Source organism: Mustela nigripes, chromosome 6 (assembly GCF_022355385.1).
Source record: "Mustela nigripes isolate SB6536 chromosome 6, MUSNIG.SB6536, whole genome shotgun sequence".
In the NCBI taxonomy this organism is placed as follows: Eukaryota; Metazoa; Chordata; class Mammalia; order Carnivora; family Mustelidae; genus Mustela; species Mustela nigripes.
In genome coordinates this window covers 127,208,166-127,235,020 of record NC_081562.1, presented here as the reverse complement: position 1 = coordinate 127,235,020, position 26,855 = coordinate 127,208,166, and the positions used below count along the sequence as shown (strand labels likewise).

The 26,855-nt window shown below is 42.7% G+C and overlaps 1 protein-coding gene across 1 annotated transcript in view; it reads right to left on the bottom strand.

The window, feature by feature from the left end:
- Positions 1-26,855, bottom strand: part of PIP4K2A (phosphatidylinositol-5-phosphate 4-kinase type 2 alpha) — a 172,131-nt gene that overhangs the window by 50,822 nt on the left and 94,454 nt on the right. Inside the window, exons 2-3 of the mRNA XM_059404184.1 lie at positions 15,192-15,289; positions 13,792-13,888 (exon numbers count right to left, since the gene is read on the bottom strand). Coding sequence (XP_059260167.1) covers positions 13,792-13,888; positions 15,192-15,289 — 195 coding nt within the window. The remainder of the gene's footprint in view (positions 1-13,791; positions 13,889-15,191; positions 15,290-26,855) is intronic.

The window sequence follows — 26,855 nt, the reverse complement described above, 5'->3', positions numbered from 1 at the left end:
ACATCCCGCGACAGCGCATCTTGATCAGAGTGCTGCCAGGCACACCTGTCAAGTGCAGAGCCAAGGCTGCCCATGAGCTGAATTTGCTTTCCTTAGGTTATTAGGAAACTGGAGAGAAGGAAAAAAAAATCGACGTAACTTCCAATGACGTCAAATAGCAGGATCTGTAAGTGTTAAAATATTCTTGAGACAATTGAAATCCATTCGACAGACTGAGAAAGATGAAAATAATTTTCAGGGTGAAAATGGCCATATTCGTGAGAGTCTAATTCTCCACGACATTGGTTTTTTGGTCCTCAAAAAAAAAAAAAAAAAAAAAAAAATTCTCCTTTACACTACTTCCTACTAAGAAGAAAAAAAGGAGAAAATCAAAGTGAATTCCCCTTCTTGGGATTTTAAACACTAGCAAAAAAAAAAAAAAAAAGCAACCATTGCCATGGGCTAGTAATTTTACATTTTCTTCCCACACATTAACCTGCAAAGAATTATTCAAAATAATGAATAATGTCTTTTTGGAAGGGGGCAGGGTAGGTAAGAAAGGCCACCTGTGCTCAGCAAAGGACAGGATGACAACAACACATTCATTAATATCAGATATTAAAGTCTACCATTCCCTCACAGACCAATGGGAGAGAATAAAATTGAAAGCTGCACAGTAAGTGCTTCTTAAAATTTAATGAACCACCAAGTTACCTGGGGATCATGTTGAAATGCAGATTCTGACCCCAAAGGTGTGGGCGGGGGCATCTGAAGAAACAGAGGACACTGACAGAGTTGCAGCAGGTCTGTCTCCCTGGTTAAGAATCAAGAGTCTGCTGAATTGTGGCTCTGATATGTTTTGTCTGCATAGTGTGTCAAGTCCAGTGCATTGGTAGTACCTGCATAAACACCTTTCCCACTATATTCTGTCCCATTCTGATTTGGTTAAATATGAAAATTTATTTTTTTAAGATTTTATTTATTTGAGAGAGAGAAATAGGAGGAAGCCCAAGGAGGAGCAGAGGGAGAAGGACAAGCAGACTCCATGCTCAACACGGAGCCTGATGTGGGGCCTGATCCCACAACCCTGAGATCATGACCAAACAGAAAGCAAGAGTTGGACGCTCAACTGACTGAGTCACACAGGTGCCCCCAAGTGGGAAGCTTTATAGTGAAAAAGAAGACTTTGTTGCATTCACTGTAGTAATTCAGTAAAGAAATGTTTAATAATGATAGGTACAAAGTAATGTGTAGGTTTCCATAGGGCTAGAAATGACTCATCAAATAAGCAATGGCTCTTCAGCTCAGATGTTACCTCTTTTCAAATTCTTTGTCTTCCCTGTCAGTATCTAATATATTGATAATCATTTATTCTAGACTATGCATTAGCATACTGTCCATGTCTTAATTCTGGTTATAACACTTCACAATTCTAATATTGGTTCTGCCTCAACTCCGTTTTTCAATAATCACATGAGTAGACCCAACCCACAGTGTCTACTTCCAGTGTGTGTAAGGATTTTTTTTAAAGCTCTTAGTTTTCAAATAATCAAAGAAGTAAGGAACACTTTGTGAAAATTAAGAAAGTACCTTTATCACTATGAACATAAAAAGATATGAATCAAATTTACTGAAAGCCTTAGACAAGCAGAAAATCAGAAGAGTAAACAGTATTTCACACAAAATGCACAATTCTTGGAATGGCTCTAAGGCCTGGAAAAATCCAACTCATTATTTCATCTTTATTTTCACAACATTCCTCCGAGATAGGAAAGGCCAGATGCATTTTCCTACTTGAAGATAAGCAAACTGTGGAGTACAAGGGAGTCAGGTATTATGCAGGCTCCTCCCTAAAGCTTCCTCTGAAGAAACCAAAAGGTGCAATTTTCAAAGACTAAATTTTTGCCATTACTTAACATCACAATCATTGACTTTCTGCGGTCTTTGAACTAAGGTAGAAATGTGTGTGTGCGTGTGTGTGTGTGTTTATGTGTGTGTGTGTGTGTGTGTGTCTCAAGGCAGTACTGTGTAATGGTCTGCCATTCTTCAACCCTTGGATTTAGCCTCTCTGAGCCTCAGTTTCTATGTCTGTAAAGTGATCAAGAAGAAACCAGGGGAGAGGGTGAGCTGAGTGAAATTTCCACCACAGACCTTTTATAACTCTAAGAACGTATTTACTCGAAGGCATGGTGCACGGCTCCAGGAACTATAGATTCACCTCAGAGGGTGAGTCGAACAAAAGTTCAGTCAGAAAGCTACGACCATCACCTCAGCAGAGGCATAATGATGGCTTAGGATATCTGGGCCATGATTAAAAAGAAGATGGCAATAGTTCTTAGGACAGCATGAAAATAAAACTTCATAGATTCTAGACATTCTCTGGACAATTTTGTCAAGACCGATAAAATGAGCGGAGAGAAGGAAATCGGAGCCATATATTGAAAGGAGTCACTGAGTGGCCTCCATACAGTCTGCTACGTAGCAAAACTGAATATTGAAATTCTTCAGTGTGCACTGCCCTGTCACAAGGAAAAATGGCCCATAGTATCATACAGGATGGTTGGCGTGTTTGGGAGGTCAAGAGGATGGCTTGAGAGAAGCAGAGTTTGGGAGGGACCTTTGGGAGCGCCCACAGGGTTCCCCCCATGTGTAAATAATGCTCATAATCAAAGAGCATGACAGTTAAAAGCAACCTGGAGATTATTCCAAATCATTCAACTTAAAGGTAAGAAAACAAAACCCAGACAACGGAAATGACTTGTTTGCCTTAGTGCTTGAACATCTGAGTGGGTCCATGTACACACATGGCTTTACAGGGACCCTGCCCAGAGCAGTTGGCCTCTGCTGCCTCCTTCCCGGGCTTGAGAATCTGGTGGGCATTAGCGATGGGATTGCTGACACAGTCTTCTGCGGTGACAAACACCTTCTAATCACAATTTAGAGCATGAGCGAACTGGCACAAAACCCAAACTGTCTGTATGTTTTCCGTCTTGCCAAGTAAAAATGTATCATCGGCAACAGCCTCATTGCTAATGCAGCCCAGAGTCCTCAATTTACACTTTTACTAACATGTGTACAAATCTATCCTGACTTCACTCTAGCACTGTTCATTATTCGACTTGAGGTGGGTAGGCGTAGTTGCTGTCTTCTCTCAAGGCCAGAGCTGAGACGGATGTGTGTTTGTGGAACAAGGCTTCGGGGCCGGGAAAGCATGTGTGATTGAGCCCTGGGCTTAGAGGCCTACAATTCATGTGGCACAGACAGGGCTGAAAGCTGCCTAGCGCTTCGCTCTTCGGACAGTTCTGTGCATGGGGCGATGGTGTCAATCCTAAGAACTCTTCACATTTCTGACCACGTGGCACAGGGTCTGTTTTAATTAGTTCACTTGTTCTGAATATTGCTGGAGGCTTTCATTCTCTTTTGATGACTGGTTTCTATCTTTAAACACTGTCCCATCCTGCTGAAAACTGTAAGGGTTTTCTTGGCAAAGAAGGCCAAGACTGAAACAAGTAATCCTTTACTCTGGGAATGTGATATTCCGGGGTATTCTCCACAATGCTAAACGGGCAAGAAAGAAAGAAAGAAGAGAAAGAAAGAAAGAAAGAAAGAGAAAGGAAAAAAGACAAAATCTGTAAGTGAAGACAAGATTTACATGGAAGAAAGAAGGTCCAGCTGAAGAGACCATTCCATTTTTTTTTTTTTTTTAATTCTGTCTCATCTTAACCATCTAATTTAAAAAACCAAGTCTAAGAAGAAAATCTGATCTAACCAAAGACCTAAAAAGCACTGCTAACAGGGCTGGTTTAGTCATCTACAAGGTAATTCCCATTTTCAAAGTAAAATATTTACTCTTAGGAATGTTCACCATTACCTACCTGTCTGTGTGTATGAGAAAGCTGTGGGGTAAAATCACCCAATGAAATCTATGTAGAGTGTTGAGTTCTACTCTTGTTCCCTTATTAGAAAACAGACGAATGGAGGGACTGACAAAAGAAAGAAAGGGAGAAGGAAGGAAGAAAGAGAGGAAGGAAGAAGGGAAGGGAAAAAGGAAAGAGATTCTTTGTCATGGACAAAGCCATATATTCTGAAATAAGGTGCCATTTAAAAAATCCAAAATCTGGGATTCTGAAACTCTCAGTTCAAAAGTGTGAATGTGCAAAAACAAAATGCCCTCTGGATATCTGGGATCAAAGTCACAGGACAATTTAAAGGCAATCCAGAGCATTCAATGTGTGAAATGTCCCACTGGCCTTTGGAACTGTCCTCCAACACCTTCCCAAGGCTCGAAGCCATCAGAAGAGAACACACTCACACACCCACTACGTACACACTCATCGGAATGCTCTGAACATCAAAACCATATCTCCCTGTTTAGTTTATTCAGACTTCTATTTCGTTTCCTCATATTTTCTCAGGTCCGCATGGCCGTAAGCAGAGGCCTGGTGACCTTTCAAGTTCCAAACAGGGATGATGGTGAGCCTGGGGGACGTTATAACACGACATCGGACACAGGGAACCTTAAAAGTCAAGACTGTGAATTTGGGCAAGTTAATTTAAGCTCTTTGTGCCTCAGTTTCCCTGTCTATAGAAATAACAATGAAGATAATAATACTAGTCAAAAGTATGGGAATTAAATTAGAGGAATATAAAGTTTCAAATTAGTGCCTGGAAGAGATTAGTACTCAATAAATGATAGCTGTTATTATAAATAGTGAATTTCAACTTGGAAGAGATTTAGAAGTACAGATCAATATTGCCATGATTCTGCGGGCTGGGAAGTTAAAAATGAAGAAGGACTTATAGAATCAGCTTCTTCCAATTTGCTCTCAATTCCATCCCCCACCCTGGCCAAGCCTCTGGTTTGTACCCACTGAAAATCGAGAGCCACACATTGTCATTTACCTTTGCAGGTTATTTCCTATAGCCCTCCTTAATGACCATTTATATTTTTACAAAAGAATTTAAAACATTTTATAAAGAACGTACATGTCAAAAAATCCCAACCCACAAGGTCTTCCTTCTGTCCTTGGCCTCCTGCTTACCTCCCTCAGAGGGGAAAGGGGCTGGGACAAGTCTCTAAAGAAACAGAAAGCACAGGGGAAGGCAGCCTGAAGAGATGGGTGACTCCTTCCTGAGGAGAGGGAGGAGGGTGAGGAGGAGGAGGAGGAGGGGAGGAAAGTAGGCTGAGGAAGACACCCATGAATTTGAAGGCACAGGCGAAGGAAAGTCAGGGGAGCTCAATGTACATGCCTCTGTTACCTCGAGGGAGAAGCGAGGATAAAGGAAGGTGAGTGGGTGCCACGTAAAAATGAGGGCCCGAGGGGCACCTGGGTGGCTCAGTGGGTTAAGCCGCTGCCTTCGGCTCAGGTCATGATCTTGGGGTCCTGGGATCGAGTCCCGCATCGGGCTCTCTCTGCTCAGCAGGGAGCCTGCTTCCTCCTCTCTCTCTCTCTCTGCCTCTCTGCCCACTTGTGATTTCTCTCTGTCAAATAAATAAATAAAATCTTTAAAAAAAAAAAAATGAGGGCCCGAGGAGAGGGATGGAGGTTTGGAAAAGCAACCTTGGAACGGACGATCTGGGAGGTCATCCGTGTAACACACTGAGTTACCGAAACATTTACAATCCCCTTCAAGGCAGGGCTTTAAAAGACTCAATTCAACATTTAAAACATGGATGAATAGACATTGATAGAGTGTCTTGTTAACCTCACTGCCCACAGAAATTTCTCACAGGTTCCAGGTCTCCGCATGGATGGCAGAAACAGAGCGAGTTAGAAGTCAAGGGCAATTGGCCGCCCAACTCCCCTCCCCCACCCCTCACTCTGTTACCTGATTATCCGCAAAGACAGTTGGACTTCATGTCTCTAGGTTTCCTTCTTGCTCTACTAATTAGTGTTCAGTAGTAGTTACTGCTGTTAGTTTGTAGAGACATAGGAAATGGATAATGATTTGCTATTAGTTTAGGGGGAAAATCTGATCACAAATGTAAACTAACTGCAAAATGTGTGCTGTATTCACCAGCCATTCATTCATTTCATATTATAAACTATGTAATTCCTCAAATTCACTTGTTCTGAATGCCAATACTGTTATCATAACACCCTACCCCCAAGAAAAAGGCAGCCAAAGTCAGTGGTAGAGGAAAATGAAAATCATGTATTGAATAAAAACTAAGTTTAAACCGCATTCTTCTTCCTTCATAGCTTTACTGAGCTATAACTCACATACCATACAATTCACCTCTTTAGAGTGTACAGTTCAATGGTCTTTGTACATATACAAAGTTAACCATCTCCACAATGAATTTTAGAACATTTTCATCACCTCGAAAAGAAACCTGTATCCATTAGCAGTCACTCCCATTCTGACATCCATCCTCCAAGCAGGAAACCACTCTGCACTGTCCTAGAGTTGCCAATTCTGGACATTTCATATAAACACACTCCTCCAGTACACAGGCATCTGTGACAGGACCAAACTTTTCTCTTGCAACTCCCTAAGGCAAGCAGCTTGGTTGCCTGGGTTGTCTCTGGCGAGTGAAGGGACATTTACACGCGCGCTCTGCTCGGTCCAGTGCAGTGGACCCATGACAGCACGCAAATGTTACTTCTTAGGCTGCTCCTAGGCTTGCTGGGAGTTGGGTAGGAAAATGAACTCTCTGGCAAAAACTAAAGCTCTTAAAGGGAAGAGCTATTAAATGGAAGACAGGTAACAATCTGACAATTTACTCCATTTTCACTTGCCTTTTTTGCCTCTTGGTAAGTGAACTGATTTTTACTATTTCTATTCTGCACAGCCTAGTACATGGCTGATCTTACAACACCCTGTCCCCAAACTCAACAGCGATGACTGAAGCTCTGGTGGCATGTCAGCCCTCGGCAGGAAATAAAGGAAGATAATGAGAGATGAAGCTCACTCTTCAGTGGCCTTCTTATGCTTCTAATTGGAAATTTATTGTCATTTCCCTTAAGAAAGGGATTAATGGTGCCATCTTTCCTCTCCACTCCTGTGCAAGGCTACACTGAAGATGTTTATTTCTGCAGTGGGAGGTCCGGGATTAGTGGGGCCTCCAGAAGTGTGGAGGAAATGCAAAGGTCAATTTAATTAGCTCATTCTTGCCACCGATCTTCTATGCCTTTCCTGAGAATGTCATGATTTAGTAACCATTATGGTCCCCTGTGCGTTTTTTAAATACCCAAGCATTCTGAACACTTAATTCTGAGTCTTACATGTTTTTGGATTTTTTTTTCCCATTTTGATATGGGTTTGTAGTCCTGTTAAAAATCATGTATGAAAATTTCTTACTTCTAATCAACAGAAAGGCCATTAAGATCACTTCCGCCATACTCCAGTGTATGAAAGCCACCACCTTGCAAAGGGAACATGTCGGTCTTGTACACAAGAACTTCAGTGACTGTCATCTCCTTGAGATGACTTAATAACAGATTCATAGAGTTGACAGCTGGGAGGGACTCAGCGAACATCATGTCCTTTTCCCTCATTTCACAGATGAGAAAATTGAGACCCTCCAGGACTAAGCGACCGGAGACAGCCCATAGCCACAGTCCCTGAAGATCCAAGACTCAGACCAGCCTTTTTGCCCCCAGGAAATGTTCTTTTTCCTAACCCACGTTACCTGTTTCATGGACTTGAAACCTGGAAGCTGATCGCTCCCTGCTGACAACCCAGGATTATGATTACATGCCTCAGATCACAAGGCCAGGAGCCAGGAGCAATTGCCCGGCCGAGGCCGCTTTCTGGGTTTGCGTTTGACATATCTGAGGGAGCACAGATGGTCCTCTGACCTCATCGGAGAGGCAAAGACCAACATGCTAACTTGAACATTACCACCAAGGATTTATTAAATGCCCACTGTGTTCAAAGTCATATGTTAAGCTCCTCGGGAATTTCAAAGAAAGTCTGAGCTGTGATCTCAGGTGTAGAGCGGCTTTCATTAAAATGGGGAGTAAGAACACTGCAATTTAACATTTATCAATAATGAAACAACTGAGAAAAGACGAACACAAAAATGAATGGTGATGACCGGCAGAGAAAAAGAGTTGCAGGAACTTCACAGAGCACCATGAGATCTCCTTTAAAAATCTCGGGTTGGTACTTGATTGACATTAAGATACCACAGACCTGTGCCCGGGGATCATAATAAGCAAACACAACATCTAACCTGGACAGGAGTTTCCTGTGGCAGGGATGACTGTCAGCTCCTGGAAACCACAGGTCATAACCCAAAGGGTTCAGTGGGGTTGGCGGGGGGTGGGGGGGGTGGGGGACAAAGGCCGACAGTCTGTGATGGGGACGGTCACTGGTTCAACTTACAAGAAGGAGCAGAAAAAGAACAAGAAAAAAATCTGATGATGTTGATAGGTTGTGAGGCAATTTTCCCAAAAGTCTGTCAGGAGAAGACTGCTTCGGTTTTTGGCCCAGGAGGAGTTTCTGTCCGATATGAACTGTGAGGCCTACAGAGGCTCACTGCTGAGGCCAAAAGGTGTGAGGAGAGGCTGTGAATGAGCAGGCTCAAGAGACACAGCAGTTACAGAGGAAAGAAAGAGCTTATATGGCTCAAGGAGGAAGCAGATTCCAGATGGTGACAGGACAAGTAGGTCTGTTGAGAGACAACACCCAGAAGCCAATCCCTCCCACGTCTGGGCTTGTGCTCCCCAGCTGCCCACAAACAAGATCACCTCTATGTTCAAAAGGCTAAACACTCAACTGTATCTTCCGCTCTCCCCTCGCCTTTTCCCAAGCCTTCCCCCTGCTAGTGACCAGTACCCCTGCTCCCCCAGCCCCTCAGGCTCCAACACCTCCACTCCTGTCAGGTTTCTCTTCCCTCCACCTTGGGGCGCTGCTCTCTGCTTGACCCTGTCAGTGCGGAGGGCTTTGGTGTCCCTGGGATAGTTCATAGTCTCTGAGCTGCGTTATCTCCTTTATGCATTCTGTCCATAACCACCTCAGTTATCTTTAGAAAATCCACATGTCATCACATCATTCCCCTGTGCAAAATCCACAGGGCTGCTCTGGGGCTGAAGAATCCGAGGGAAGCCTGCGGGGCAGTTTCCCATCTTCCTCTCCACAGTCCCACCACCATCCGACACTTCACATTTCCTGAGCTCTTGGCACCATGCTTTGGCCCAAAAGGTTCGTTTCCCTGGGTTGACCCCCAAGCCCTCCCTCCCTTTCTGCCACAGATATTTCCTACGCGCCTGCCCCAAGCCAGGCTGATACTAAACTCTGGGCCTGCACCCCTAGACACAGGAGACACAGTCCCTGCCCTCAGAAAGTTTAAATGTTTTGGGGGAAGTCTACATTTCAAAATACAGTGACAGACTCTGTATTCTACAGATACCGGCAGATTTTATCCCCCCCAAAGTTCTGTATACTCTCAAGATCTTAACATTTGAACATTTTATTTTTAAACTTGAAACTAGAACATCAAAAGTTTAAAACATTAGCTTTTAAAATTAATTATTTTAAAATTAGAATTCTCCATTACAAATACAAAGCCGAAGATGCATCAAATGCAAATAATGAGGGATTCTAATTCAGGCGACGCGGTAGGGGAAAAGTAAACCTGGTATTATCCTCCAGGAAGAACAAGAGGGCTCAGTTTCAATTATGTGGTAGGGTGAGGCTTAATAGCATCATCTCCATCGTGCAGAACTTTTTGGTTTCTGGTGGGCAATCCTCTCCCGCAGCTCAGAAACTTTAAGCGAACCCTCCCTTTGACTTGCCAGGCCTGGTGTAAGAGGCTCTGGTACTCTGAGACACTGGAAAGAGGGATGCAGGTTTTCTTGGAGACCAGTAAAAATTAAGATGTCTGGATTTCTATAAATCTCATTAGCATCTTATACAGAATCTGATAGAGAACAGTTAAAACAACAAAGACTGAGGAATTCCTCCACTCTTTCTTCCCTCTGCAGCCCCTATAATGTCTTGCAAACAGCCTGACATGCACTAGGTGCAAATAAACACACACTGAGTGTAATTGTGCATGAAATCCTCCACCAAAGGAGGACCAGAGCTTCGGGGAGCAGCGGAGGCAGAAACAGTGTCAGGAACAGTGGAGACCTCCAACAGTGAATGCACTCCATGGGTGCGTTTATCTTGAAAGATGACTTATCTTAAAAGTACAGTAATGCAGCGTCTCATTGGCCCAACAATGATCAGAAGAACATAATTCAACACTGAGCCTCTTACAAACCAATGAAGTCATTTTAAGACACACTAATAAGCTGGAGGAAGTTCCGAATCTGGATGCACTGGACACACCTACACAGAGGTTTATATGTATAATGCTAAGTGATACTGTTATTAATGAGTATTCTAGAACCACTGTTTGCATTTGTCTGTAACAGCAAGAAAAAAAGTTTTATTTTAAAGGCCATCCAAGAAAGAGTGTTTACTAGATTTGAATGGGAAAAATACAAATGTTTACGGTAGGAATGCTCTTCAGTTCTTGTCAAGAAGTTTAAGGATGCTGATAGAGGTCAATTAGGCTAATTACCACGTTCTACTTTTATCAGGTTCATCAATAGGGACTTTTTTTCAGGTGCAGCAAAAAGGCATTCACACACACAGGGTGGGTCAACACAGTTTATCCCTTTGATTCAATAAGGAGGTCTGAATACGAAATGAATCAGACAGTGGCGTTACTTCTCGCCATATTGATTTAAAGCCACTCATCCAATAAGAAGGCTCTTCAGAAAAATAAACACATCAAGGAAAGACAAAGCAATGTGAGGTCTGGTTCCCTCTAGCAATCGGTGCCATCAAAAGATGATCAGACCCCAGGTCACTGATCATACTTTTCAAATCAGATTGAGAAAGAGTATTTAATTTGGTACTCTATGTCAACCCATATACGTTACTTGTTCGTGCCATGATCAATGCAATGTCTGGGCAGTTGTTGAGCTGATGTGCCCAGCAGCTGGGATAACAGCCCCTCTAGTCCTGGCCTATGCCCACTGCTGGGCCTCCCAGGGCTTTCCCAGGACCATAGCACCTCTACCTTCAACCTGGCAATGCCCAGAGGTCCCAAGGTACGAACTCAGAGCCAGAGCTGGGACACTTCTTCCATTTTTCCAAACCAGGTAGCCAACAAAGTAGGGGAGTGGAGCCCTACATTTATGATCTGATCTTCAGTTTTAACTCTGGGGCCTACCCCTACTGAAAATTTCCTAAAAGGTAAAGACCTTGGGAAAGGAACATGGGAACAGGGAGGGAAACCAGCATGTATCTCTGGTTTATGAAAGTTACTAAACACCCACTTTTTTTTTTTTTTTTTTTTTAATAGAAATACAGTTGCCAAAGAGAAAGCAGCAATTTTAATGCCAAAAGCACTGGGTGTAGCTGAGGAGAGGAGTGCTGTTCAAATGATTAATTACATGCACACCGGCTCTCTCTACCGATATCTCCCACTAAGAGCTTCAGAGAATTGCCAATTAGTTACGTGAATCATCCTCTACTTGCCTGATTTGCCTTTAAAGTTTGTACTTAGCAATTTGCACTTATTTAAATACCAAGTTACACGATTTTGTTTTTAGGGGGGAAAAAGGTGAAGGAAAAGTGGCTCATGTCTTGGTATTTCTGCAACTAAACTGGTCATTTTAGGAAATTCAAAAAAAACTGTAGTACAGATTTTAGGCTATAAAGGTCCATTTCAGATCTCATTTAACAGGGCTGATTACAGGAAGAAATTTAAGAATTTCATTTTGGTAATAAATTGAGGAACTTCAAGATCCTATAGCATAGGCTCTCAAAAGCCAGTTTCTGTGAAATGCCAGCGTAGCCAATTAAAAAAAGGGTGGGGGGGACAGAGGAAGAAACACACGAAAACTTAACATGGGAACCAGGCAGAGGAGATTTTCTTAGGACATCGAAGTTGTCAGCTATTCATTCCTTTAAAGCACTGTTTATTTTCATACAGCTTCTTTAAATGTATTAAACAGTTCTTAAATAATGTAGAATTATTCCTTTTTATTCTATATAAACCTTTTTTACTATTCTGAAATTTATTCTTTAAAAGTGACTTATTGGGGTGCCTGGGTGGCTCAGTCAGTTAAACGCCTACCTTCAACTCAGGTCATGTTCCTGGGGTCTGGTCCTGGGACCAAGTCCTATGTTGTTGGGCTCTCTGCCTAGCGGGAAGTCTGCTTCTCCCCCCCGCCCCCCCCCATTCTTGCTTTCTCTCTCTCTCTCCCTCTCTCAAATAAATAAATAAATAAATGTGACATTTTTTCCAGCAGTAAATTCCAAGTCTAGGTTTGACTGAAATTCTTTCTCCTATACAGAAGGCCCAAATCTGAGTGCTGGCTCCACCAGTTTTTCGAAAGCAAAGTGAGCGCCCACTCTACCCTGTCCCACTTCTCCTCAGCCCTCACTGGGGTGCACCCAGCCTCTGCTCGGAACCCACCTCTTTGGGAACCTCAGCTCTAGTCCACGGAGGAGGGCATCTCATTGGCGGCCTGGCAGCTTGGAAGCTTCTTGGAAGCATGAGTGAGCATGCGAGAAATTCTTGGAAAACCAAGAATGGAGCAGGACAGGGTGGGGAGGCCCACGTATTGTTAGAGAAGTATATACTAAAAGAATAGTGTCTTATGGACCCTACTCTTTAAGGGAAAATACAAGGTAAACTGTGTCAATGTTCAACTTGTAAGGTCACTTGGGACAGCTATATGGCACTTAATGCAGGGTAAATTAGGATCTCTGATTTGAGGCAAACGAAAGAGTGTTTACTAGATTTGAAGGGATTTAAAGTAAGTCAGTGCTTCCACAGTAAAATGAATAGACGGTCCTAAAAGACCAGAAAGCAGCCCTTGCATCTCTTAACTCAGATTTTCTGCTCTTAAAAAAGTCCTTGGGGGGCACCTTGGTGGCTCAGTTGGTTAAGCGTCTGCCTTCAGCTCAGGTCATGACTGTGGTGTCCTGGAATCGAGCCCTGCATCAGGCTCCCTGTTCAGTGGGGATCTTGATTCTCCTTCTCCCTCTGCCCCTCCCCCGAACTTGTGTTCTCTCTCTCTCTCTCTCAAATAAATAAATAAAATCTTTAGAAAAATCATTGGTTTTTACAAATCTGACTGGCTAACTGATGTCAGGTCCTTTCTTAGCAGAAAAGACCATGGATTAGCACTTATGGCAGCCCCATGATCTCAATTTTAAAAGTCAAATTTGAGAACCAGGCATCCATAGGAAGAAAAGCAACGGAGCACAGTTTTCTGTGGTGGGTACCAAGAGCAGATGAGAGTGCTCCCCAAGCTGTTCCGGGACTGGCAGGCTCCTGCTGACGACAAGAGCTCTACGGTCACTAGACCATGATGCATCATAGTGCACAAGGTGTAGCCTCTGACAAATGTGAGCAAGAGTCAGGTTTGGCCAATTTGAAAAGCAGCAAATCAATCGGAACAAAATATAATTTCTATGATTGTTAAGTGGCCTCTGAAAATACAGGAAATGTGAATTCAAGACCCACATACACACTCGCACAGGCCGCGGACACAGTTGACAGCAGAAATCAAAAGGAGGCTCTGCTGACAGGACGCTTCCACTGGGAAATGCGAGTATCACCTAGAACTCTCCCGTGTGTTCTCTTCCCGAAGAATAACCTTTTCCTACCGACTGCCAAAATCATTCTGTACAGAGGCTCCTAAACAAAAGAATCTTTTACTTCGGAAAAAACACTGAAACATTCTTATATAAAATGAAAATTACTATTATATAATTACTTGTAATGAAAAAAAATGTAAGTCCTGTTTTACGGAACAAAACCCATTTGAAGCAAAGGTTGCAAAAGCAACTCACCTGGAAATCCTGATCGTCGATGCCAAACCTCTCCCGCAGGTTACGGAAAACCATCGGGCAGTATTCCTTAAACTTGAAGTGGCTCGGCATGTTTTCTCTGAAACAGGCATATTGTGGAGTAAAGTTTAGATGTACAGAATGTTAACCAGACCTGAATCTGCCACCTTCTAGTTCCACACGTAGCCAAGTGCCTGGAGTTCCCCACCCCCAGAAGGCACGGGTGTGCTCCATAGGACTGACTATGACCCACAGTATATCCGGGCGACACAGGGACAGACTGGTCACATTCACCTCCTCACATCACCTAGGGGCCCTGGGACTAGATGACTAATCCTGACCACTCCGGAGAGTTGCTCCCCCAAGGACGAAGAAGTGGAATGACAAGAGGCCATATGGAATGAAACCATGAAGGGACAGCAAAGAGCTTGGGGAGCTGGGGATGGGCAGCAGAGCACGTCACAGACATGTTCCCCATACTCCTCTTCAGGGACATGCTGATTAAAGCTTGCAAAACAACACTACCTCTCACTCCCGAACGACTAATGTTATGCTATAGATAAATACCACATTCTAAATTCACACAGAAAAATATTCCTCCAGAGGTCAACCTCTAAACAATAGTAAGAGAATGAACACATCTGCTTCCCATCAGATTTCTTACTGGTCACAGTAAGAAATTCTATACTTGATCCTTGTGTGGGCGGGATTTCTTGGAGGCTCATATCCCACTCATTCAGAATTGCTTCTTCCTTTGTGTACACGTACACACACACACACACCTCTCTACTGTCATACTTTGTACACCAAATTAATTTGTATACGTGTCGAGTTCCAACCACCTGCCTGTGAGCCCCCTGAGGGCAGGACCATTTCTCACACTTCCTTGTACCTCCCGCTCTCGTGGACAGCTAATACATAAGGTGCTCCAAAATGACATCTAACATGACATTCAAATGAAGGAGAAATGGTCTCAATGTCTGCCATGGCATCTCATTATGTTTTACGAAAATGTACCCTAACTCTTTATTGTTCTATGAAGGAGTCACATCCTGTTCATGAAGTGGGCATTATTCAAGTTTTGTATAAGATAGCTGAGGTCCATAGCTGTTAAAAATTCCAAGCAATTTACAGCTTCAAACGTTTAAATTGTAATGAGAATATCACTTTTAACATATAAGATATTCATAGAGAACAATATGCCATATGGCAAAAGGATATTACCCAAGAGGGCCTGCTGTTGCTTTTCTGAAAATGACAGATGGTTATGTTTATCACAGGATTAACTTCATCAGCAAAACTTTACTCCCACCCATTGAAAAATAATGTGATTATAGAAATTCACAAAAATCATGCTCCTGGCAGCCATGTCAGTCCTATAAAAGGGCCATACTTGTACTTACTTGTTAAAAAGGTGATTGTCCACCTTTATCTTTGAATAGGCTTTGAAGTCATCTGGCATCAACATAACAGGGATTTGAACATGGCTCAGTTCATTGATCTAGAAAAATACAAAATAAATGACACAGGTTATTACTATCTATGTGGAAAGTGCTTCACTTGAACACAGGGCTCAGGAAGAAAACCTGGTAGACCCAAGACCCTCCCACTCACTTTCCTCCTGCTCTGATCCCAATCCGTCTCTCTTGAGGCCCTCCTAACTCCCTCTTCAGGTTTTGCCACTGCCTCCACCTCCCTTCTAGCTCCAACTCTCACTGCTCATCTGGGTGGAGGGCATTTGGGGGGCAGTGACAGGGAGGAATCCTGAAGGGTGAACCCTCATGGCCAGCGGTCATGCTTCTCCCATTTGTCCTCCCACTTCCCCTCCAGAGCCTCAGCCCAGGGCTCTTTACAACTTCTGACATAGATATTTGTTGAATTAATGAAGGTAACCATTTCTTTAAACGTTTGGGTACTCAAAAAGCAACATGGTCATTCATGTGATCTTTACCTTTCTTATAGGAACTACATTTAAAAATAAGTTTTGGGGCAGGGCATGAATTTACCAAGAGAGCAGCCTTCATGAAGGAAGAGAAAGAGACATACAGTCATGGGGTGTAAGAGAGCCGTATGGGTTTGAGGGAGTAAAAGGGAGATGGGTTTGAAAGGGGTCAAGACCAGAAGTAAAGATGTGGTTACAGAAAACAAAGGGTTGGAGCCGGACGCCTGGGTGGCTCAGTCGGATGAGTGTCTGACTCTTGGTTTCAACTCAAGTCATGATCTCAGTGTCATGAGGCAGGGCCCCACGTTGGGCTCTGCACTGGGCATGGAGCCTGCTTAGGACTCTCTCTCTCCCTCTCTTCTTCCCAGGGTGCACTCTCTTTTTTAAAATCATTAAAAAAAAAAAAAAAAAAAGAAAGAAAGAAAGAAAGAAAAGAAAAGAAAAGAAAAGAAAACAAAGGGTTGGACCAAGTTCTGTCTGATTTCCAGCGAATGGCAGGAACAGCTTTTGATATATGACTTTGAAAAGGTTGAACTTTCTCTTGGTTATTTTTTCTCTCTTGGCTCCCAAGCTATACCTCCCTTGTTGCTACTAATAAAAACCACTTTAAAGATTTATACTTCCAGTAAATTGAGGATTCGCAGAAGGGTTCTCAGTTACAAAAACAAAACAAAACAAAACAAATCAAAGGGAAAAAAATGAGTTCTTTGATAAAGCAGAGTGGTTAACACATTGCTGGGTTCATAGTCGAGGAAATCTTCAAGATGTCTTCCTTCTCCTAAAAAGAAGTTAATCCAGTCATTGAATTCAATGACTATCAAGCAAGCAGGAACAGAGAGAGCCGTTTCTCTGAAGATAAATACCAACTTTGACATTTAGTTGGGTCAAAGGAAAGCTGGGGAGCTCAATCAAACACTTCAAACCTTAAATGAGGACCCCTGAAGGAAGTAAAAGGAATCCCAACAGGTGGTGGAAGTAAAAGAAAATGGTGTCTGGGGTAAAGCATCCCCAGCACAGGCCTCCAGGAGTCGCACAAATTCAGTTCAACCAACGGTGAGCACACAAAGATAACAGATAAAAGATATTCAGCAGAAACAAAAATTATTTGCATGACTTAAAGCTATTAGAATGATCAGATATAGAAAAGAAAACAAAAACTGTGCGTAAAATGTATGAAGAAGTAAAAGATGGACCGGCAAAAATGAGTAAACTATGAGACTCTCCAAATGACCAGTTAGGTTGAAAGAGAATCCAATAAAACTTTTACAAAATGCAAACTATGATTGGTGAACAGAAAAGAGAGCAAAAAGCCCCTAATTTAAGGCTTCAGAAGCAGACTGGATAACTGGTATACCAAAGGGGAGATCTGAAGAAGTCACCCAGAATCCACAAAGAATGAAAATGTAACATTTAAAAGAGTGATGAATAGAGGACATTAGGAAAAGGAAAGGAAAAGTGAATTGGGGAAAATCAGGGTTGGGGGGGTAGGATGGACCTTGAGAGACTGTGGACTCTGAGAAACAAACAGGGTTTTGGAAGGCAGGGGTGGGGTGTTGGTTGAGCCTGGTGGTGGGTATTAAGGAGGGCACGTATTGCATGGAGCACTGGGTGTGATACATAAACAATGTATCTTGGAACACTGGAAAAATTAAATTACATTTAAAAAAAGGAGAGAAGGGAAAAAATAAAAACTAAAAAAATAAAAGAATGATGAAGGAAGAAAAGAAAAGAAGAAGAATGCTCATGACGGGGTCTGGAGTGAGATTACCTGAAATCTTAGAGGAAGGGAACTGAGTATGGGGAAAAGTCAATATTTGAAATATAATGGCTGAGAATGTCCCATCATTGCTAGAAATTATAAATCTATGGATACATAACAAGAAATGACAAGCAAAATAGTCTACGAAGAAATCCACACCTAGATACACTGTAGTTAAACTGAAGATACCAAAACCAAAGAGAAGAAAAGTGGCCAGAGGGAAAAGACAGAAGGTAAAGAAGCAATGACAATGAGAGGGACAGCCAACTTGTCAACAGCCAAGCTGGCAGCCCAAAGACAGTGGCAGATCTTCACAGTGAAAAATGACTATATAAAACTGTATACTGTGTCCATATTTTTGGTCCATTATCTGGGTTCCTGGCACAAATCTAAAACCTTTGGAATTTCCAGAGTGACAGGAATGTCTTCTGCCATTCATAAGGCACCCTTAGCACCCCTGAATTTATGCTAATAAGGTGACTGGGGGGGGGGCTGTCACCAGAATGACAAGTAAATATGGCTTTGGCACGTTCAGCCCTACTCACTGACCTCAGGGAAGCGGAAGGAGGTTGCTAGGGAGGAAGTTCCATAAAGACTCCTGAACAAGACCTGGTGAGCTTCTAGGCTGCTGAGCACATACATGTGCCAAGAGGACGGCACCCCCAGTTCCATGGGGACAGAAGTCCCCGGGCTCCGGAGCCTTTGGGCCTCGGCCTGTGTACCTCTTCACCGGCCGTTCATCCGGATCTCTTACAAGATCCTGTAGACTAAAGTGGTGAATGTGCATAAAGGAGTTGTCTAGAGCCACTCTAGCAAATTCACCACACCCGAAGAGGAGGCCGTGGAACCTCGGGCTGGGAGCCAGGGTGGTGAGAGGCACAGGGGGCAGCCTGGGCTCGGAGCTGGCGTCTGAAGGGAGGGCAGACTGTGGGATGGGGCCCTTCACCCGTGGGGCCTGAGGCTATCTCCATCCGGGAAGGCAGCGTGAAAATTCACTGCTTCGAGGTGCTAGAAAAAACACACGTAGGGTAGAGCCACTGAAACTACCGTACCCAGAATGGAAGCAAAATAAAGGCTCTTTCATAGAAACAAAAACCGAGGACTTAGCACCAAAAGAGCGCACTAAGGAAATGGATCAACTTTAGAACCGTATTATTTAGACCACGAGGATATGATTCAGAAACAGAGCAAACGTTCTGCGTGGAAGGCCTGAGACATGAAAAGAATTACTAAGCAAGTAAATTGGTAAAAAGGATAAACACAAGTAAATATCACCTATATAAAGTAATAATGCTTAATTCATGGGATGAAAATGTACAGAAATAAACAACAGCATGTACGTGGGAAAGCAGACAGTGACAGGCCCTTGTATTATTCAGGAGGAGTGTAATATATGACTTTAACTATCATGATAACATTTAAAAGGCAAACATTAAAAGAACAGAAACAGAGCTATCTAACTTCCAAACTAGAAGGGGAAGAAGAGAATAAGAAAACGAAACTCATTGTTTTAAAAAGGAGAGCAAAGAAGAAAATATAAACACTGCAAAAATGGCACAAATAGAAAGCAAATGGTAGAAACTCAACTGGATACCCACATAATCCCAATAAGCACACACACACACTAGCAGTTAAAAACAGACTGTCAAAATGAAGTAGAAACTTTGAGCTATATGCAAGGGAAACACTTAAAATATAACTCAAAAAGGTGGAAAAAGAACAGAAAAAACACATTAAACAGTACCAAAAATTACTGCGAAGCTAGTTGACCTTTACTAACATCAGATGAATTAATAACTTTAAGACAAAAGCATTATAAGGATAAAGAAGGCTTGTATATAATGATAAAAGATTCAATTAGCCAGAAAGATAGGAGTCATCTTTTAAGTACCTAATTAGTTCGGAAGTATACAGCAAAAACTGTTAGGACCTCAGGGAAAATTGGCAACCCACTACTCTAGAGGAGGATTTGAATATGCCTTCTGGATAGTTCAAACAGCCAAAATATTAAGAAAGATAAAGATTTTTATTTTTTTATTATTTTTTAAGATTTTATTTATTTATTCGACAGACAGAGATCACAAGTAGGCAGAGAAGCAGGCAAAGAGAGGAGGAAGCAGGCTTCCCACTGAGCAGAGAGCCCAATGCGGGGCTTGATCCCAGGACCCTGGGATCATGACCTGAGCCGAAGGCAGAGGCTTATCCCACTGAACCACCCAGGCGCCCCAAGATAAAGATTTTCAAACAATATATTGAACATCATTCATTCAATATATATGCTGTACACCTATGACTGCCAAGTGGTCTTCCAGATGCTTGGGATATATGATTGAAAACAGATTAAGATGCCTGCCCTCCTGAAGCTTACATTTTAGTGGGAAGAGTCAATAAATAAAAGGTACACTCAGTAAATTACTATGTTAGACATAAATTATCTACTATGTTAGAAGACCATAGAAAAAAAGAAAAAAAGCAGGATAAAAAGGTAGGAAATGCCCATCACTGCATGGGTAAGGGTCACTGAAGTATTTTAAATCAGGAGGGCTGGAGTAAGCCAAAGTTTGGAAGTGAAGAGACATTTCACATTCCAGTGCAAAGGCCCTGGGGCAGGGTGTGCATGATACACATGGGACAAGGAGACCTCTGTGGCTGGAGATTACCCGAGAAGAGAAAGAGCTTAAGAGTTGAGATCACTGGAAAGACTGGTTTTTATTCCAAGTGATAATGGGAGCTGTTGCAAGGTTCTGGGTAGTACAGTGATGATATCACTTAACTTAGGGTTTAAAAAGATTACTGGAGGGGTGAGAGTGGTCACAACTATAGAAGCAGGGAGCAGTGACAGCAGTGTAGGTAGGAAAAGGAGTATTTTTTGAAAGTGGAGCCAACATGATTTCATGAAGCTCTGGATGTGGGGTGTAAGAAAGAAGACAAGACCAAGTCCAAGGTCTTGGCCTGAGTAATTAAGGGGACAGAGCTGCCATCATCCAAGGTGGGGGAGAATTCCTTCTTATACCTTTGCTTTCTGAATCATGTTAAAAATGAGTGCTATAACAATTTTTTTTAAATGACAAAATGGGAAACACATATGCAAACCATCAGGCTATTTATAACACACACACACCACACACACACAGAGTTGGCGGCTGCAGATCAAGCCTTATGATCTGATTAGAAACCACCACCCGCCTTTCCTGATCCACTTCGATTTTCCTGGGACAATTTTTTTTTTTTTTTTTTTTTTAAATACAACTGCTCAGCACCCAGCTTCTCAAACATACCATGTCCTTGAGAGGAAAGCAGAACAATCTGAGCTGAAATAAGAACTCCCTCTAGCCAGATAGTTTGCATGCTATCTTACAGATGCTGAGTATCTCCACATTTCTCTTGAAATTCGAAAATATCCTCTGGCACTGTGGGGTAAATTTGCTGCAATGCCCTCCGGCACCTTGGCGGAGTTAGGGAAGCACGGAGATAAACAGCAGATGTTTAAAACAGCAAATGCTATCATCTAATGATAGAATAAAATCATCGGAATAATCCCTTAAAATTGACTGCAGTGGATCATAACTTCCAAGCGCTTTAGATTCATCCCAAACAAGCTTAGTTACAACCAGCAGTTAATCCTTAACCTGTATAAACTAATGATCTCTACAAGCAGTCTCCTTGCGGAACTCTCTACCAGCTGTTTGTGGGAGGCCAAGTTATAATTCTGTTCCTTTCAAATTATTTCAGTAACTTCATCAGGCATCAATTTTAGTTTCCTCTATGTTATTAAAATCTCCTTCATGTTATGATCCATTAAAAAATGTATGAAACTGCCACTTACCAAAAATAGGAGGCTAATTTAAAATTATATATTCTCTGGGTGCCTGGGTGGCTCAGTGGGTTAAACTTCTGCCTTTGGCTCAGGTCATGACCTCAGGGTCCTGGTATTGAGCCTCGCATTGGGCTCTCTGCTCAGCAGGGAGCCTGCTCTTCTCCCCTCGCCCTGCCTGCCTCTCTGCCTACTTGTGAGCTCTCTCTGTCAAATAAATAAATAAAATAAAATAAAAATTATATAGTCTCTCCTATTCATTTAACCCAAGTACCTTAAATACTAAATCATTCTCAGTCTCTCTGTGAAAAATTGAAAAATATATATCTTCATACCAGCACTGGAAAGTTTGAAAACAAGAGAATCAGAGCTGAAAACCAAACTTTGCAACAAGCACAATTAGAACAAAGCTGGGTGACCCATCAGTTTTTCTGCATCTTGTGGAAACAAGAGTGTAAACAAAAACAGAGGACATTTGCAGGACGGCAAGGGGAAGTGGAGGAGCCATCACTTCATATCACTTTCCCCAAATTAGACAGAAAAAAATGGGAGAGAACATAATAAATTATTCTCATCACAATGTAGGCTCTAAGTGACTACCAAGAAAGCAAAACCCAGTCTGAATGAGGAGAAACCAAACCCCTGAATTCCTATACCTCATGCCACACAATGCTGTTAGGATCTGGATGGGCAATAGTATCTTCTTTAGAAAGATAGCAAGAAAAGAAACTTTTTCAATCCTTTCTGCTTTATAGAGTTCTTGCTCTGGAAAAAGTTTTGTGGAAAAAAAAATGTGAAAAACTTTCAGACAAAATGGAATGTGTCATCTGAGAATTCACCGATATTCACTCACCACCATCCTTTCACGAGTGCAACATGTGCGTGTCCGATCTGGGTCGGGCACTGTACAAACACCAGTGTTCACCCTCACAGCGTTTATAGTCCAGAGGGGCACACAGAGTTAACTGAAGAAGTGCACAAATGTAAAATTCCAATAGTGACAAGTGTCAGGAGAGAGGACACCAGGCTAGGAGCAAGCATGACAGACCTTAGACGAGGGCAGGAATGACAGAAGGAGGAGCCAGACTTGAGCAGAAGGCAGGTGGAGAGGATTCCAGGAAGTAGGGTCACAGGTGCAAAGGCCCTGTGGCAGGAGGGGGGCACAGTTAACTAAAGAAACAAAAGGTTAACATGTTAAGAATGCAAAAAATCAAGAGGGCACGTGACAGGATGGGGCCGAACAGCATGCCTCCAAGGACTGTACGAGGCTACTGTGGAGCTCCAGGAGAGACAAGAAGCCTGGCCCACACAGCAATAGCAGAGACAAAACAGATCCCAGCAAGGTGGTAAAAACAGGGACCGGAGTGACAGGATAGACCATGATTCCATGTACAGAGTCAGAGCTCTTTAAGAGAAGAGTTCAGTTTTGAACTTATTAAATTTGATGTGCTGTTTCAACATCTTAAGTGTTCATGTCAGTAGGCAGGTAGACGTATGCATCTGAAGTTCCCAGGGGAGGCAGGGGCGGGACATAAAAATATGAGTTACCCACATGTAAGACAGTAGTTCTTCCTTGGGAGTAAATGAAATAAGCCTGAGAGTTGACAGAGAGGACGGGAGGGCCTCCCGTCCTCAGGGAGGACTACAGGCCTCAGGGCCATAGTCCTGAGGAACATCAATGGTTAATGGCATGGAGGAGACGATGAGCTCGCAAAGGAGAAGGGGAGGCATGGTGTCACCTCAAGGACGTGAGGGAGGGGGCAGTCAAGAAGAAAACAGGACAAGAACAGTGTTGACTGCTTCAAAGAAGTGGGAAGTCAAGCTGGACCGAACACCACGGGGTCTTTGGCGAGCTCAGCGTGGAGGGGTTCCGCTGGAGGGTAGCAGTGGGAACCAGAGTGGAGAGGCCGAGGGGCGCAGGAGAGGGGAGAGAGCGCAGATGCTGAATCTGGTTTCTGAGTCTAGGAGAGAAGAAGAGAGAGAAAGAGGGATGGAGGGCAGAGGGATGGAGGAGACACCTGAGAGGAGGGACGTGGCTTCCACGGCCCTTCTGCGGTGGGAGCAGGTGGGAACCCAGGTGGGGGTCAAGGTGCGGACGGTGGGGAGGCAGCTCCTACAGCACAAGAGGGAAAGGGACGGGGCTGTGTGGAAGCAGCTGAATCTGCCTGAGGGAAGTCGGCAGCTCCTGTCCCCTGGCAACTGTTATCCCTGGGAAGGAGGGGCTGTGGCCATCCGTGGGGAGTGAGAGGCAGCCTGGGGGTGGGGGGTGGTGCTCGGAGGCTTGAAGAGAACACAGAGAACTTGAAAGAGTGGCCACAGAATGTGGGAGAACGAGTTTGAAGAGGGAATTACGACTGGCCTGTGGGGCCGAGGGGCAACCATCTGTATAGTCCATGAACCAAATGAACCCGTGGAGTGACATTCTGGGCAGAGCTCGGTGCAGAGGCAGAGGATGGCTGGGGTCCCCTTCATATCCAAGGTTTTTGTTAGTCGAGTGTGACATAAAGAGCAATGGAGTTCCAGGGTAATCACTTGGAAACGGAAAGTCAGCACAAAACACTCCACTGTCATTGACGGTGGCCACACATACACCCAGGGTGAGGGACAAAGCAGAGAGAAGAAATGCTGAGTCTAGCCAGTAAGTGACACGAGAATGTGAGCAGGGAGCTGCTGTGGCAGGTGCTGACAGCTTCCGGGAGGGACTGAAGCCCGATGTGGCTCTTGGCGGACAGAGAGATGTGACTAGTGTTTCATTTAAACGTCTAGAAAATGCATATTTTTAGTTATTGCTACAAATCCCAGCTTCGCTACTCAGAACACCCCAGGATGTGGGGGAATGTTTCACCCTCATAATTAGAGAAGAAAAAAGAAATGGAATAGGATTACACTCACACCTTGGTTTACACAGATTCATGAGATGATGAAATTAAAAGAGAATCTCAAAGATCCTAGCCTAGTCTCTCGTTTTGCTGATTACAATGCATCCCAGTACATGTACCCCTTTATAATAGAGAAGCAACTCCATCCTAAGTTATATCAGACGGCTACTGTTTTATCTTTCTTTCATTCATGATGGCTTCACATTTCCTTTGAGTTTCTGTTTTCCCCAGAAATTCTCCCCCCAATCCACTGGTCAGGTTATGAGTAGCTAGATCTCATGATCTACCATTTAAAAAGCTTTTAATTAGTAAATACTATTTTTTAATAGTGGGCCCACAAACCCCTATATTATCTTCTTCTATAATCTCACCTGTACACAACATTCATCAGTTTCACCCAAATGTATTAATTGTAAGGCTACCCAATTAACTGAAAGGCTATTTAACTTTCTGGACAATCTCTCCTTTAGTCTGACATTACACAAATCAAAATATATCCTTGTTTCTAGTTCACATTCTCTGGCTCATGGAGGTAATGACAATGAGCTACCATCTTGAATAAGGTTAAATTAATCCTATTTGTTAATTTCCATATTCCACACGTGGCTTTGGGATATGAACACTGTTTCAGGACAAAATTCTTGGGTTTCAAAGTCTTTAGGGTGAGAAAACTTTATTAGTTTGGCATTCTATATTGCCCAACCATTCCATACGGCCCACCCCAAAATTGGTGGCAAAGCTCACAGTTTTATCATCATGAGTTTACATCTGCTATTATTAGTATTTAACATTTTCTTTCTTTATAGATACTTCCATAGGGAACACACGTACATAGTTATATTGATATATGCTACATAATATCCATGAAAGGAAATAGAACAATTGTGTCCACAATTACCACTTGGAAGGAAGGAATGACACACACCTCCCATGAAAGTAGGCATACATTATAAAATCCAAGTAGTTTTAAATTTACGGAGATAAAAATGTTTTGGAGCTCATTCAAATTTTTTTAGGTTAACAATACAATGAAAGCACCAGTTGTATTATTAAGGCCACATTCAAGGTACTTTGGGTTGCAAATCCTTAATTAACTCTCACAAGAGAAGAGCAACACCACTTTATACTTACCAGTACTTCAAAGCTGTGAAACCATTTTGGCAAGTATTTTTTTCATTTTGTATATTCACGGCCCGATAAGTCTCAAGGGCATAAAAGTAGTGTAAATACCCCCCTGCAGACAGGCTGTAGGATGCGTCTCTCCCAGGACCTGGGAAGAGCCTCACTTCCATTTAGGCCATGCCAGTCGCCCCCAAAACAGACAGGTGAGGACCAGCTCCGCTGTTCTGCTTAGCCCCTGGGCATCAATATGGACAATGTTGGGGCCCAACATAAGACACCGAATAAAGAAGCTTTGTTGTCAGTCTCAACAGAAACCAGGGCAAAGGGGTGCGAGGAGGGTTAGCAGCAAGGTTTAGTACGAAGTGGCCACATCTAAGCCAAGAGTGGGGGAGAGCAGAGAGAGTGTGCGTAGAGGGGAGGATACTGATGGGCCCGGGGTGGTGAAGGGGGAGGATGGGGAGGGCTTCGGAGGTCTCCACTCAGCTTTCCTAACTCGCTTTGATACCTGGTATTAACCTTGCTTCTAATACTTCGTGGACACCCGCCAAGAATGCATTAAGCACTTCGGGTACCGTATCTTATCGGATCCTGACAACAGAATGGAGGAGATAGGACTATTATCCCCGTTTTCCGGTAAGGAAATTGAGGCTTAGTGAGATTAGGTAAACTAACCCAGCCTGTCTTGCTCAGGCAACTCACTCACTTGAATTACCTCAAATATAAAATTCAGACAGTGGGATTGGCTGACCCAAAGATCCCTTGGAGCAGCTGACAGCCTATAAGGTAAGATTCACAGCAATTTCACAAGATATACATTGGACGGTCATGAGTTCAAGCCCCACACGGGACATAGAGCTTACTTTGAAAAAAAAAAGAAAAGAAAAGAAAAGAAAAGAAAAGAAAAGAAAAGAAAGAAAGAAAGAAAGAAAGAAAGAAAATCCACCTGAAATTTTAAGTCTTCCATTGTGCCAAAAATTACTAAAAGATTCCTTATCTTCTTTAAAAGGGGGAATAATTAAATAGATGTTTAGAATAAATTATTAAACACATGTTTTATTAAATTTGTACCATGATCTGCTACAATTACAACAGCTTTGATTTCAAGAAATGCAATCTAAATTTGGAAAGACCTGTTAGCAGTGAAAAGTTATCCCTCTTCTGACATTCCTTGTCATTTAAAAAAAGGGATAATAAATATTCTTCAACATGCCATTAAATCACAATGAATTATAAACAGTATCCTTGAAGGATTCAAAATTGTTTCACAAAGCAATAATTTATTAAAGCAAATTGTCTAAGTTTTCCTTTGAAAAATATGATTAACATATAGTTTAGCAAAATTTATGTGGACTTTCCCTTTTAAAATATGGACCAACTCAGAAAAGGTATCTTGATTCCTCTCTCTTCAGAAAAACATTTAAAAGCACCATCTCATTTAAGACACCTCCTATGCTGCAAAACATTAGGTTTGGTTTTGGGGGGTCAGATCTGCCGATCACAGCGGTTATCACTCCTGCAGATGTAACACTGAATTCATACTAGCAACAAAAC